This window comes from Danio rerio, chromosome 18 (assembly GCF_049306965.1).
Source record: "Danio rerio strain Tuebingen ecotype United States chromosome 18, GRCz12tu, whole genome shotgun sequence".
NCBI lineage: Eukaryota > Metazoa > Chordata > Actinopteri > Cypriniformes > Danionidae > Danio > Danio rerio.
Genome location: NC_133193.1, coordinates 5,690,001 through 5,704,837, shown reverse-complemented (window position 1 = coordinate 5,704,837; position 14,837 = coordinate 5,690,001). Strand labels below are relative to the sequence as shown.

The following is a 14,837-nucleotide window of genomic DNA, read 5'->3' as shown; positions in this document are numbered from 1 at the left end:
CAACTACAGTAAAAACACGGTCTGGAGTCTCTAAAAAGGAGCTTTTTTGGGTTACTTTGTATGTAAATTATCTTAGAGAATACTATGGTAAACTGTATTAAGCACTATCTTACTATAGTAAAATACTTGAATTAATCAGTTGTGATAATTGCTATGGTAAGAACAATAAATGTAGTAATCCAAACAGGTTGAGCGACTACAGTCAAAACAGTCTGGAGTCTCTAAAATGAAGCATTTTTGTTCACTTGGTATATAAATATAGTGAAATACTTGAATTAATCTGCTGTAGTAATTCTATAGTTTCTATGGTAACAGCAACAAATATAGTAATACAATCAGGTTATGCGACTACAGTAAAACATGGTCTGGAGTCTCTAAAATGAAGCGTTATTGTTCAATTTTTAAAAAAAATACTATAGTAATTTTTAGTAAACTATAGTACTATAGTAAAGTACTTGAATTAATCTGTTGTAGTAATTCTGTAGTTGTTATGGTAACAACAATTACAGTAATACAATCAGGTTATGCAACTACAGTCAAACATGGACTGGAGTCTCTTAAATGGAGCTATAGTACTACAGTAAAATACTTGAATAAATCTAGTAATTCTACAGTTGCTATTGTAGCAACAACAAATATAGTAATACAAACAGGTTATGCAGCAACAGTCAAAACATGGACTGGAATCTCTAAGATGGTGTGTTTTTCTTCACTTTGTCTTTTGTTAAAAAATACTATAGAAATTTATAGTAAGCACTATAGTACTATAGTAAAGTACCTAAATTAATCCAGTGTAGTAATTCTAAAGTTGCTATGGTAACAACAACAATCATAATACAAACAGGTTATGCGACTACAGTCAAAACACGGTCTGGAGTCTCTAAAATGGAGCAGATTTGTTCACTTTAAGTAATTTGTTTAAAAAATATATATATACTATAGAAATTCATAGCTCTATAGTACTATAGTAAAGTACTTAAATTAACATGTCCGAGTAATTTTACAGTTGTTATGGTAACAACAACTCAGATAGTTATACAAACAGGTTTGCAACTAGTCAAAACATGGTACGGGAATCTTTTTTGTTCACTTTGTAAATAATGTAATAATTATTTCAAAACACTAATTCAAGTACTTTACTATAGTACTATAGTGGTTACTATATATATGTATGTATATATGTATATGTATGTATATATATATATATATATATATATATATATATATATATATATATATATATATATATATATATATATGTATGTATGTATGTATGTATGTATGTATGTATGTATATATATATATATACACACACACACACACACACACACACACACACACACACACACACACACACACACACATATATATATATACATACATATATATAGTAACCACTATAGTACTATAGTAAAGTACTTGAATTAGTGTGTTGTAGTAAGTCTATGGTTTTTAAAGTAACAACAACAATTATAGTATCACAACTGACCTAAAACTGTAGTTTTCTACATCTGCAGGGTATATTATACAACAATACACCACAGTTTACTGCAGTAAAAACCAAACCATACTATAGTTTTTATTACAGTTTATCAGTTCACTGTGAACTACTACTGCAGCATTCATAAACATATTTAAATGCTATAATATATACAGTTTAATCCACTTCACACTATCGTATTTACTATAATTTACTATAGTGTTGTTTTGGGTCATGTGCGAGTTACCTAACATCTTTTTTTTTGTGTGTAATCAGAAGACAAGATAATTTAAAGCCACAAAAACAACTGCATCAACACAATTATGCTGTCTACGATTAAAGCAAGAATGTCTGTTATAATTACATATTTCACCCAGGTCAACTCTTGGGAACATCATTTGTTCAAAAATGAACTCTGGTGACACCAGCATCATACATCATTAGCTTCCCTAGCCTTTAGCCAAAAATAAAAAATAAAAGAAAGATCATTATGTTGAAATATAGAGACAAGGACAACCTAGTTGTAATCCACAGCAAGGTGACATTGTCTCAATGACCATTACTGTCCCCCGAGCGGGTTCTTCATCACAGTGAGGAATCCAGACAGCAGCAGAAAACATCTTTAGCCATCGCCACACAATCGATGAATGACACATTCACTTACAACAGTTACACCTCTCATTCTCCAGAAGAATGAATCAAACGAGCTCACAGGAGAGGAAAAGAACCCAGTCAGGGCACTCAAAATAACATGTATGAATATTTCCGATAGAAAACGCCAATGTGTTTTTGGTGAGAAAGAGATTTGCACAAAAGGGAGTGCTGTTAAATATGGACCAAGCAAAATTTATTGAAATATTGACAAAACAGGCTGGGTAAAATGAGGAATGCTGGGACAAAAATGTGAATCAAATTCTTGATTGGTGTGGAACAGAGAAAACAGCAGCTACGCCAGTCAACGAAAACGAATAAGAAACACTGCTCTGCGTCCTTGACAGCCCCAAGAGTATGATAAAACTTCATATTTACAGTTGAAACCAGAAGTTTATAATATAAAAAGGCACATAACCATTTAAAAAAAAAAGTCAGATGTTAATGTGACTAAACTTTTTCTCTTTTAGGTAAGTTCAGATGATCAAATTTGTTTCTGTTACGCTTAAGAGCAGAATAATAAGAGAGATATTTTTTTGAGAAATTGTTATCACTTCTTGAACGTCAAGCTTACATACAATAAGATTATCATGTCTCTGAAAAAGCTCCGATTATAGTGTCAAGCTTTTGGAGGCTTCTGATTGGCTAATTGACAACATTTGAGTTAATTGGAGGCACAGCTGTAGAATAGTATTTAAGGAAAACCTCAAACACACTGCGTCTTTTTGTGACAGCATGGGAAAGTCAACAAGCCAGAATCAACAACAACAACAACAACAAAAAAGCCAGATTACAATTTGCTAAATTACACTGGGAAAAAAAAAATGTTTTTTGGAGACATGTCCTGTGATCTGATGGAACTAAGATTGAACTGTTTGGCCATAATGACCAGTGTTACATTTAGAGGACAAAGGGAAAAGCTTACAAGCCTAGGAACACCATCCCAACTGTGAAGTATGGGGGTGGCATCATCATGTTGGGGGGCTGTTTTGCTGCAGAAGGGGCTGGTCCACTTCACAGCATAGATGGCATCATGATTATGTAGAAATACTGAAGCAACATCTCAAGACATCAGACAGGAAATTAAAACTTGACCACAAATGGGTCTTCCAAACAGACCATGACCATAAGCATACTGCCAAATTTGTTAAAATGTGCTTTGAGGACAACAGAGTGAATGTTTTGGAGTGGCCATCACAAAGCCCTGATATCAATCCTATAGAAAATTTGTGGGCAGAGTTGAAAACGCTTGTGCGAGCAAGACAGCCTACAAATCTGACTCAGTTACACCAATTCTGTCAGGAGGAATGGGCCAAAATTCCAACTACTGTGAGAAGCTTGTGAAAGGATACCCAAAACATTTGACCAAAGTTATACAGTTTAAAAGCAAATCTAAAATCAATAAAAGGCAATGTTTGTAAACTTTTGACGGTCTATAAATTAATAAAAAAAAAATCTAAAAAAAAAAAATATTCTGGCATTTAGCAAAATTAAATCATTTAGGTAATCCTAACAAACCTAAAAGAGTAAACGTGTAGTATGATTTGTTGTCAGACATTTTTTTTTAAATGGTTATGTTATTTTTTGTTTTGTTATTGTATGTAAACTTCTGGTTTCAACTGTAGATTAATGTTTGCATTAGATGAAGCTGGCATTAGCAAACAGACATATATTTGGTTTAAAAAATAGCCACTTTGTTGTCAAAGGGAGTAGAAAATCATTTTTGTTTGATATATATATATATATATAGATCTCACTTCCTAGTACGCAATTGTCACTTGACTCATAAATATAAAATGACCCCAATGCACGCACACACGCACACACAAGCAGAAGTATACTCAAATGCCATATGTTTCACTAAGTATATCATACCTGAAGAAAATAAGTGGTGTATATTTCCTCAATTAACCAAACATCAACTTTGCCCGTCCACAGACATGATGCGAGTGTGTCTCTCTTTCTCCCTCTTGTGGACACATGTAAAAGTGACATTGCATGAAATATTCATCTCATATGTTGTATCAGTAAGCAGTAGACGGGTATAAAAACATACCTCACAGAAAGCCTCAAATCTAATCCCAAGGTCTCCTTTTGTTGTCCAAAGCCATCGACGACACATGCATACAGGCGGGAACATCAGACTGTCTCAACCTGACTCTCCTAGCAGCAACGAGACCTTGATCGTTAATGTGCATTGTATAACTTCTCATACCGATACATCTAGTTCTCACAAACAGTATGCATTGGTACCCCTTTTTTATTTGATTTAAGACTTTGTATTTTTATTAAGAAGGCTATACCAGACGCATAATCACTATACATTGATTTAACATTACCTTTACAATTAAATCTTTCACTGAAATTACAGAATAAATATATGCACATTTTTAACTCTGTCAAATCTTTGTGTGTGAGAGAGAGAAAACATTAAAAGTGCTTCCTAAAAAGCTGTTAGTGATAGTATCCAGAAGCATTTTTCTTAAGAAAGTGCGTCGAACTCCTCATAAAATCTTGAAGTGTCATTATATATTCACAAATATTGATCCTCGGGTGCGTCCTTGAGATAGAGCTCTGTCTTTTTGCCGTGTATAAAATTAAATAGACCACTCAACGGGTAATGCGTCGCTGCATCTCTATAGCAGGTGAAGTGTTTGAATGACAACCTCCTTCTGCAGTCGAATGCATGCAGCAAACTGCAAATATTCTAGAAACTGTGCCAGGCGCTTCCGGAGGCTCGACGACAAATCTGTTCCGTACAAAAATAATGGGTGGTAACATTGCTGGCTACTCTGAAAAAAAGGCACTTCATTGAAAAATCTGAGTATGGCCTTTCCTCCAAAAGCTATTTGGGGGAAACGTGTGTGAGTGTGCATGTGTGTACGTGTGTGAAACATATATCTTTGCCATGCTTCTTTTTTGATACGTATTCTTTTGGGCGTAGGAAGGGGGGCGTTGGGTGAAAGTGACTCTTTTTTTTCCAATTCACTCAGAATCTATACGATTTCTCCAAGACTTCGAGGTAATCCGGCTTGGTTTGGAGTTTTGCCCTTAACTCGAGGTATTCACTTTGGGTTTGTTCAGGGAATCCTTTCCCTGCAGTGAAAAGTAATGTTTCTTTTAATCTGGCGTCTTGCTGTAAATCGGGGTATTGCATTCCTGGGGGATGTGCGTGTGCAACGTGCATGTCCTTTAATTTGGGAACCGTGCCGTAGAGGCAGTCTACAAAACCAACCGTAGGGGTCGGTCTCTGGCTGTCAATCACGGTTGGGCAAAGCACTCCATTCTCGTGAAAGCCTGCTATGTCACCGGACTGATTGACGGTGACAATGGTGTTGAGCTGGGAATTGGACAGAGCCATCGTCCATTCCTTCTCTTTCTCCAGAAGAGTTCGATAATTACTGTTATTTTCCTTGGTTTCTGCAAACTGCTCGCCCTCGATCTCTCCTTCCCGGGGTTTGTAAATGGGATTGTTACACATCTGAGTAACGGGATGGGGGATGTAGTCGTAGACGTGACCAGGCGCCTTCTCTGGGGAGGCCGTCGGCCTTTCTTCAAAGATCTTGCAGTGCATTTGAATGCCCGTAAGGTCCACCTCCTGACGCTTCCTGAAGGGAAGTTTCTTCCGCCTCCGTAAGACAAACGCAAAGAGACCAGCAGCCACAAACACGGAGGAGATGAAAAGAATCAGAAGGCTGAGAATCAGCACAGAGAGCGGGACAGCACCCGTCGTCGGCGCCTGTCCTAACTCGGAGCCGCTGGTGGCCGTCATATCATCAGGCAGAACTGGAGAAGAGGCGGTGAATTTCAACTCAGGGCAGATGACCTCAGCCTCAAGGGAGCGCAGATCCTTGCCAAGGGCAAAGTCTGGGGTCTTGCAGGTCACTTCGCCCACAACAATGACCGAGCTGAGCTTTTCAATCCATTGCTTGAGTGGAATGATGTCGCAAGAGCAGTCCCAGGGATTCTGGTGAAGGTCGATTTGAACAATGGAGTGAAGGTGCTCTAGTACTCCATTCACAGGAAGGTACAAAAAGTAGTTGTTGCGCAGGTTGAGCCTAGCCAGGGAGGTGCCAGCAAAAGCATCCATGGGCAGGGTGCGCAGCAGGTTGTCATTGAGAAAAACCAACTGCAGGTTTGGCATAAGGCTGAAGGCGGCCGGTTGGATCTCTCGAATGACGTTGTATTCAAAGTACAGGTAACTTAGTGCCTGAAGCCCGCGGAACATGCCTGGAGTGAGTCTTTCGATGTCATTGCCATTCAAGTATAAACTTTTTAGATTAGGTAGGTTCATAAAGGCGCCCTCTTGAACGTACGATATCCGATTGTTACCCAAGTGCAATAAATCCAAGCTAGAGAAGTTCCAAAAATCCGACCTGTAAATTTTCTGAATCAAATTCCCACTCAAGTAGAGTTTCTTGGCATTGAGTGGTCGTGGCAGCAGCTCAGAAATGTTGTGGAAGCCTTTCTCTTTACAATTGACGGTGAGGCCCAAGTCATTAATGTGTAAATTGCACATGCACCCTGTCGGGCAAATGATTGGTATGGGGGGTCTGGTCTGGTAGGCAGCAATTGGAGGCTGATTCAGCCCTGGGTAAATGCTACGAGGAGTGGGTGGTGTTTTTGTGGGTCTGGGCCGCTTAGTCGGCTTTACGTGTCTCTCTCTGTACTCAACAGAGGAGGCTGTGTTATGAAAGGATGACAACATAGACGAAGGCTTGGTGGGCCAGACATTTTCGTTATTAAATGGTAATCTGGGAATGCCATGTTTGGCCTCCAGCTCCGCTTCCGAGAGTAAAGGACAAAGTTCACTTCTTTTGATCTCACGAAGGTCCTTGCCGTGCAAATGAAAAGGGTATTCACACGTAATGTCACCCACCAGAGCTGTATAGGGGATGCGCTCCAGCCAGGTTTTGAGCTGCACAATGTCACACACACAGTTCCATGGATTCTCCTCAAGCTGGATCTCCATTAAGCTGCGACCAATGTATTCCAGCGTCCCTTTATAGGGTAGAATTCTTAAGCGGTTGCCACGCAAATCAAGGTGTGTGAGCGATACAGACCTGAATAATAAATTGGGTAGGACGGGTATCAAATTGTCATTCAAAATAAGTACTCTGAGTTTGTGCAGGTTCCGAAACGCCCCGCTCTCTATTCTCTTGATGACGTTGTAATCCGCCTGAAGATACTCGAGGCTCTCCAGCCCCATAAAAGTGTCATTCCTGAACACCTCCAATTTGTTTTCATGCAGAAAGAGCTTTTTCAAGATGCTCAGGCCATTGAACGCACCCACATGTATGTCCTGCAGTGCATTATTCCCCAGATTGAGTGACACAGCATTGTTGAGGTGCAAAAAGCTGTTAAAATACAGCTTGCGCATGGAGTTCCTCTGCAGATTAAGTTTAAAGGGTCTCGTCCACGTCTGCGAGATCTGGCTGACATTTGTAAATCCTTTGCTGTCGCAGTGGACGTGGAAAATACCCTCCTTGACTTCACAGTAGCAAGGGTCAAAGCAAGGCTCATCTATTTCTTCCGACTCGTCCAACAGAGGGATCGGCGTAGTCCATCCTAAAGCTATTGTGCTTAGCAGGGTAAACCACAGCATCCTTCCGCCGAGTCCTGATGAAGTTAAGGCTGAGAGCCACTTCACAGCACTGCAACAAATACACAGAAAAAAAACAGAAAGCACGTAAGACGAGAAGGCTTAGACAGCGAGTGACAGTTGCAATGCTTTGAGCGTTTCGCACAGTAAACTACACAACAAACACCTCCTCCTTCCACATCATGGCATATTTACGATCATGCATTATCATGGCTTTGACATCCCTCACTCGATGATAGCTTACACTACACCCAAAAACGAGCCTCAAGGACATAATTTATCTTCAGTTATGTTTTAAGAACAGCATGAACTAAAGCAGATCTAAGTTTTTTTTGAAGCACTTACAAATTAAGAATCTCACTATAAATATGTTACATAATAAAATGTATGGTCAAATATTACTTTGGCTACTTATTCAGAATAATCAGCCCCACAAATGTTCATCCAAAACCTCAAATGCACTCAAATATAGTAATAAAAACGCATTTTTTAATTAAATTTAGCACTAGTATCCATTTCACATGTCAAAAATACCCCAAAAACAATGACAGGTGCTTCCCAAGGCTGTCGCCAAAACGCCAATTAGACCTTTAATGCGTAACGGAGGTTATTTGCTTTCCAGTCTGAACGCACTTAATTAGCGCAGATTTTATCAGCAGATCAGTGAAGAAACTCGGAGCCAAATGCTGCTGAGTGTGCCACACTATGCAGATCTCTTGAATTTCGGGAGCAAAAAAAAAAAAAACACCTCGAAAAAAAAAAAAATCCTTGTTTCTATCCAAAAGAGCCTGCAATTTTCCATGAATAGCGCACTTTGTATTTTCCTCCCACCCTTCTCTGGTGTCCTGGCGTTAGCGATCAATTCCAGTGTCCTTCCATTTCGTGCTAAAGTATCGGATACCTACTCGGTTTTAGTGGTGTCCAACTTTACATCTCCAGGGTTCGGAGACGGGTGGTCCCAGGTTGCCTCCGATGGTTGGCTAAAAAAGAAATAAAATAAAAATCACTGAAGTACAACGCGTCAGAAACTGAATTTGCACACATATCAATCAAAATAAACCTTAATGTCTGACACAACATTTAACTAGACATTTATTTACTAAAATGCGCTTGCTAGAATACTGTCTAAAGCAGGGTGATTTGTACAGCATTCTGCGCAGTTACATCAGAAACAAATCAATGCATCATTTGATTAAATACAGAGATTACGCTGTGCATCATCCAGGTTATTCTCCCATTTCAAAAAAGTCAGTCAACATCGAAAACGCACAATAAAATCACCTTTCTTCACCGGAGCATCCGAAATAAGACGAGTTTAAAGATTCCCTGTGCTTTTCTCCCTTATCTCTCTCTCCCTCTCTCTCTCACTAAGACCACGAAGAGAGAAGATGAAGACGTGATTTGAATGAAATCCTCTTTTTGATATAAAGGTTTGTTTATGATGCCAGTTCTGGAGCTCAGTTCCGCTCGGAGCGGCTCGGTACGGTTCGCCCCGCTGCTGCGCTGCTCGCGTCTCTCATCGTGCCGGAGAAAAGCTTCGGATCGTCACGGAAATGAGCTTTAAGAAAAGCGAGCAGGGAGGGAGAGGGCAGAGATTGGAGAGACGGCGTTGGCGGAGAGGGTTGGGATGGAGGAGGCACGAGCTGTTGAGCGCGCTGAGTGCCGCACCGGGAACGCGCGCGCGCATCCGTGTGTTCTCTCTTTCTCACTCACACGCACTCTCTCTCCTTTTCTTCATCAGCGATGTTGTGTTTTAGGGCGATCCCATCTCGGATTCGTGTTCAGAGATAAAAGTCACGGCTTATTCACCATTGAAGTCTTTGGAGGTCCATATTAAGTTCCTTTTGGCAGTTTTCACATGTATTTTCCTTGGTAAAGTTTTTTGCTTAACAGATGACAAACAAACAGATGAAAAAAAAAAAAAGAATTTCTTCCTATGAATAGATTTCGTTTTTATTTTGTGTTTTATCTGCAGTGAGCGCAGGTGAGGTAGGCTAAATTCTTCAGCATGGTGTCTTCCTGTGACGCTTCCCGCGCCCTGCTTTCCCGCGCTCTGCCTGCAGCGGGCAATCTAGCTCTGCGCGTGGGCAGTGTCGGTGACAGGATACCTTTATTCTGCAATCAAACGAGGGAGAGGTTATGGGAAACACGCTGCAATATGATCTAATAACATAAAAACACGACTGCTTTAAATTCTGCTAAAGAGTTCATAGGTTTCACTTTGATTTGATGGTCCTTTTTTAACATCATGTTGACTGTGAGTTGAATTGCAATCACATGCCAACTTTGAGCATTAGCAGAGAGCTTAATAATGCTGATTCTGCTCCTCCACCAACATACATTCAACTAACCTCAAATGACTTTGCAAGTATTTCATAAACTCATACTATATTATCATAAGTAGCCTACTTACATAAACATTACACATTACAGTCTACTAAAAGTTGAATGGGAATTAGTTGACATGTTTGTAGTTGCAATATAACTTACAATCAATTAAGCATTTTAAAGGGACAATTCAAACAAATTGATAAGTTCACATAGCCATTTTGTTTTAAACTGATAAATAAAAGGTTTTTTTTTTTTTTAGACTAGCAACTATTGTAATGCATGTTTGTATGTTAATAGGAGGGTGGGTGGATGTATGTACATATTTATTGGCCTATTTATAACTTGCCCTAACTCAGAGATGACCAAAGTATAGGGTCCGCGGGCCAAAGTCAGCCCATGGTAACCTTTGATAACCATTGAGATGGAGAATGATGTTGAGGTGGTTGGGGCAAATACCTTTGACAGAGATCATTGTTTCGAATTTAACGTAACCTTTTGTTTCTTTGTTTTATTGCTGAGATACAAAAAGCCACCTGAAATTAAAAAAATACAACTAAATGTTGTAAATGAATCAGATTTTTAAAAAGTACTGTCACTTGACAGATATAGAAGTCATCTGCAAGCAAATCAAGATGAAGGCAAGAGCAGCTCGACTATATTCAGCACGGAACTCCATTGTGTTATAAATGGGGTTGTTTACATGTTTGCTGTAATAATTCAGTATAAATGTTTAAAATGAAACTGCATTAGTTAATATCATTTAAGGCAACATTTTAAAAAAATTCCACTTGGCAAATTTATTGTAATACAGTTTGGTATATGTTTGGCCCATCAATCCAATTTGGTTTTTAGCCCTAAATAGGAAAAACTTTGGAAACCCCTGCCCTACCTTAATTATGAAACAGACATGACTGACGTTTGAAACCTTCACAGAGAAAACAAATATTAAAGCACTCATGAACTGATAATTTAAACTATTACAGGTCTAATTTACATAGAATTAAGAGGTCACTTAATTTTATATGTGTGCGTGTGTGTGGCGACCTCTGAAAACTAAGCTGGAAAAAAATTAATTAATAAATAAGACACACGCACATGCGCGCACGCACGCACACGCGCGCGCGCACACACACACGCACGCACGCACGCACGCACGCACGCACGCACGCACGCACGCACGCACGCACGCACACACACACACACACACACACACACACACATATATATATATATATATATATATATATATATATATATATATATATATATATATATATATATATATATATATGCAAGTGTACACCCTATTTTGACAATGAAAAATTTTGTCCATTTATCAGGGAATATAGGCAATGCATTTTGGTGGATTTAAACACAAATTTTTTAAACAGGTATATTTATTAAAATAATATTTTAGTCACCAAACATATTTAAAAATTGAAAGATAATACAATTAAATGCCAAACAAATATTGCAACAATAATAATTAAAAAAAATACCTACAAACTTTCAACAAAAATTTTCATTTTTTCTACTTCTCTTGATTTTTCCTCTTTCAAAATTTGTATTTCATATTTTTCTATAACATGTAAATTTGGGTGTACTAGTTTTTGGACCATTATCCCAAGTTTTCTTTTTTAGATAAGCTCCAGGTTTGGCTTCAGTACTGACTAATGTATATGCACAAATCTAATATTGTATAGCTTCCCTAAAAACTAAATTAAACTAAAACACTGAACTAAAATTGCACTTGTTAGTCTAAACCAGCTTATATTTAAGTCATTCTGCCAAAATGACAGTTGTTGAATGTGTATGTTTATTACAAAATAGTGTGAAAAAAACCTGCATCAGCAGAAAAAATACCAAAATACACTCTCAGAAATAAAGGTACGCAAGCTGTCTTTTCAAAATGACCTTAAAGGTCCATATTAATACCTCAAGGGTGCATATTAGTACTTAAAAATACACAAGTGTTCATTTTTAAAATGTTTAAGTACTAATATATACTTGTGAGGTAGCAATATGGACCCTATAAGTAAAAATGTGTACCTTTTAAAAAGGCACCACCCCAGTGACAGCTCGCGTATATTTCTGGGAGTGTGCAGCTGTTAACCATCACACAAGTGAGTGTTTACTTCAGAAAAAGCTTGGGTTAAAACAGGACAGAGTATAGGCTATAAATGATAGCTTTTTGATTTAAAACATATTACAAACATAAACAAAAGAGAAAAAAAAAAATCATTAACGCTTTCATTTGCATTTGACACAAAAACGTACATAGATTTACAATGTGACAACCAGCTCTGTTCTCCACTCTATTTCTCCTTTACAAGTGTAGTTGAACCGCTGACCTCTTAATGTTTACCACAGCTAATGTTTTCAATTACTTTATGGAAGTTATAAAAGCACGTTAGGACAATGGCTATACGTTTACACAAATTCTCGCAAGGATTCATAACGAGATATTTCTGTAATTTTCACGAGTCATGCTTAATTAGATTGTTCAAGGGCGATAAAAATTATGTTGAGGGTGATGATGATGATGATTACAGTAATAACTATCATGACTATCATTTTTTGGTTATTACGGATCAAATAAAATCTCTGATGCTAATCAAAACTGCTTTACGGCACAGACATAAGGCTGGTAAGATTGTGTTTAGTTTCATTTCCCTGTGGTGTTCTCAGTCACATCTGTCCTTCTGAATAGATAACTCCCCAAATGGGAGTCCTCAAATCTTTTAAACTGACAAAATGATACACAAGGACACATAATCAGCGTGATTGATATAACGGCGCTGAGAGTTGCGTATAATATTCCATTAAACACGCATTCAGTGTGATGTACTAAAATTGGTGGATTCCAGGTTTCCATCTCCTCTCGCTTATATTTGTGTTCCTGTTTAATCAGGATTATAACTCTGAAATCAACTCGTGTCATCTGTTGCATTATGTAAAATATTGATTAGAGCATTTGGAAGGATGTGAAATGGTTCCCAAATTTGGCATCCGATTTTTAGATTCAACACAGCACAGCAACCAGGTATATGCACTCACCGGCCACTTTATTAGGTACACCTTACTAGTACCGGCCAGGTCGGACCACCTTTTGCCTTCAGAACTGCCTTAATCCATAGTGGCATATAGGTTCGACAAGGTACTGGAAATATTCCTCAGAGATTTTGCTCTATATTGACATGACAGCATCACACAGTTGCTGCAGGTTTGTTGGCTGCACATCCATGATGTGAATCTCCCATCCCACCACATCCCAAACATGCTCTATTGGATTGAGACTAGTGACCGTGAGGGCCATTTGAGTAAAGTGAACTCATTGTCATGTTTAAGAAACCAGTCTGAGATGATTTGCACTTTATGACATGGCGTGTTATCCTGCTGGAAGTAGTCATCAGAAGATGGGTCCACTGTGGTCACAAACTGATGGACATGGTCAGCAACAATACTCGATAGTTGCCTTTCTATCACCTTAAACCAGTCTGGCCATTCTCCTCTGACATCAAAAGGCATTTGTGCACACAGAACTGCCGCTCACTTGATATTTTCTCTTTTGCGGACCATGTTCTGTAAACCCTAGAGATGGTTGTGCGTGAAAATCCCAAAAGATTAGCAGTTTCTGAAATACTCAGACCAGCCCGTCTAATACCAACCACCATGCCATGTTCAAAGTCACTCCAATCACCTTTCTTCCCCATTCTGATGCTCGGTTAGAACTGCAGCAGATCGTCTTGACCATGTCTACATGCCTAAATGCATCGAGTTGCTGCCATGTGATTGGCTGATTAGAAATGTGTCTTAACAAGCAGTTTGACAATTGTACCTAATAAAGTGGCCGGTGAGTTTTTACAGTATATAGATGTAATAAAGTCTATACTGATGTGTAATCCCTTGTATTGGTCTTACTGTAGCCGTTTCACATGATTTACTCCAGGTTATTAGGTGCATTTCTCTGATCTTGGCTTTCTTCTCCTTTCCAAGGCCTTGATTACTCAAAAGTAATAAACAAAATCTGTCTAAGTGCCACTCCAGAGACTCCTCTTCCTTTATATAATGATGTGTTGAGTATAAGTAGATAGATTAGACAGATATATTATGAAGACAGGCAGATAGATAGACATAAAAGAAAGACAAAAGTTTGAGTATGGTGAAAATGGGATTTGGACAAAGTTTTAAGCAAATCTTAAATGTTATGCAATAATTTCGGACAGATTCATTTTTGAAGATTCTCTTTGGAACTTGAAAGCATGTTGGAGCGTGTGATTTATTCTGCCATTCACACGCATTATTTAATTCAACAGACAATTCATTTGTCTGACATTGGACACTGACGTCGGCTTGACTTTAATACGATTTTTATTTCCACCCAAATTGCAAAGTCCCACAACGGTGTCCTGTTCCTGCTGGCTGTTTTTCCTATGGAATTCAAAGGTTATTAATATATATGTTTATATTTGCATATACCAGTCCCTACTGTACATACATTCACTTTATTTTACAGCTATCAAAAATGCAGAAATCCTTTTTAAGCATTACACATTTTAAAGAGCATACATTTTAATTATTAAACTTGATTGTGTTTCTATAGATAAATGTAGTATTTATTTACACCGTTATTTATTATTGTTATTTTTTAGTAGACTACAATTACAATTATTGTTATTATTATTAGTAGTAGTAGACTATTAATATAATTGTAATAACTATTACTATAGTTAATATTAGACAACAACAATAATAATAATAATAATAATAATA

General features: G+C 38.0%; 1 protein-coding gene across 8 annotated transcripts in view; it reads right to left on the bottom strand.

Annotated features, from left to right (window-relative positions):
* Nucleotides 1–4,387: 4,387 nt before the first annotated feature.
* slitrk3a (SLIT and NTRK-like family, member 3a) overlaps nt 4,388–14,837 on the bottom strand; it is a 42,082-nt gene continuing 31,632 nt past the window's right edge. For 4 of the 8 annotated variants that reach the window (XM_073930188.1, XM_073930186.1, XM_073930187.1 and 1 more), the window contains 2 exons: nt 8,639–8,713; nt 4,388–7,785 (listed from right to left, as the gene is read on the bottom strand). In XM_073930188.1, the coding sequence (XP_073786289.1) occupies nt 5,121–7,785; nt 8,639–8,713 (2,740 nt within the window). In that variant the 3' untranslated portion in view covers nt 4,388–5,120. Of the gene's footprint in view, nt 7,786–8,638; nt 8,714–9,003; nt 9,849–14,837 lie in introns of all 8 variants that reach the window. The other 4 variants (XM_073930192.1, XM_073930190.1, XM_021467723.3 and 1 more) reach the window with 2 other exon arrangements.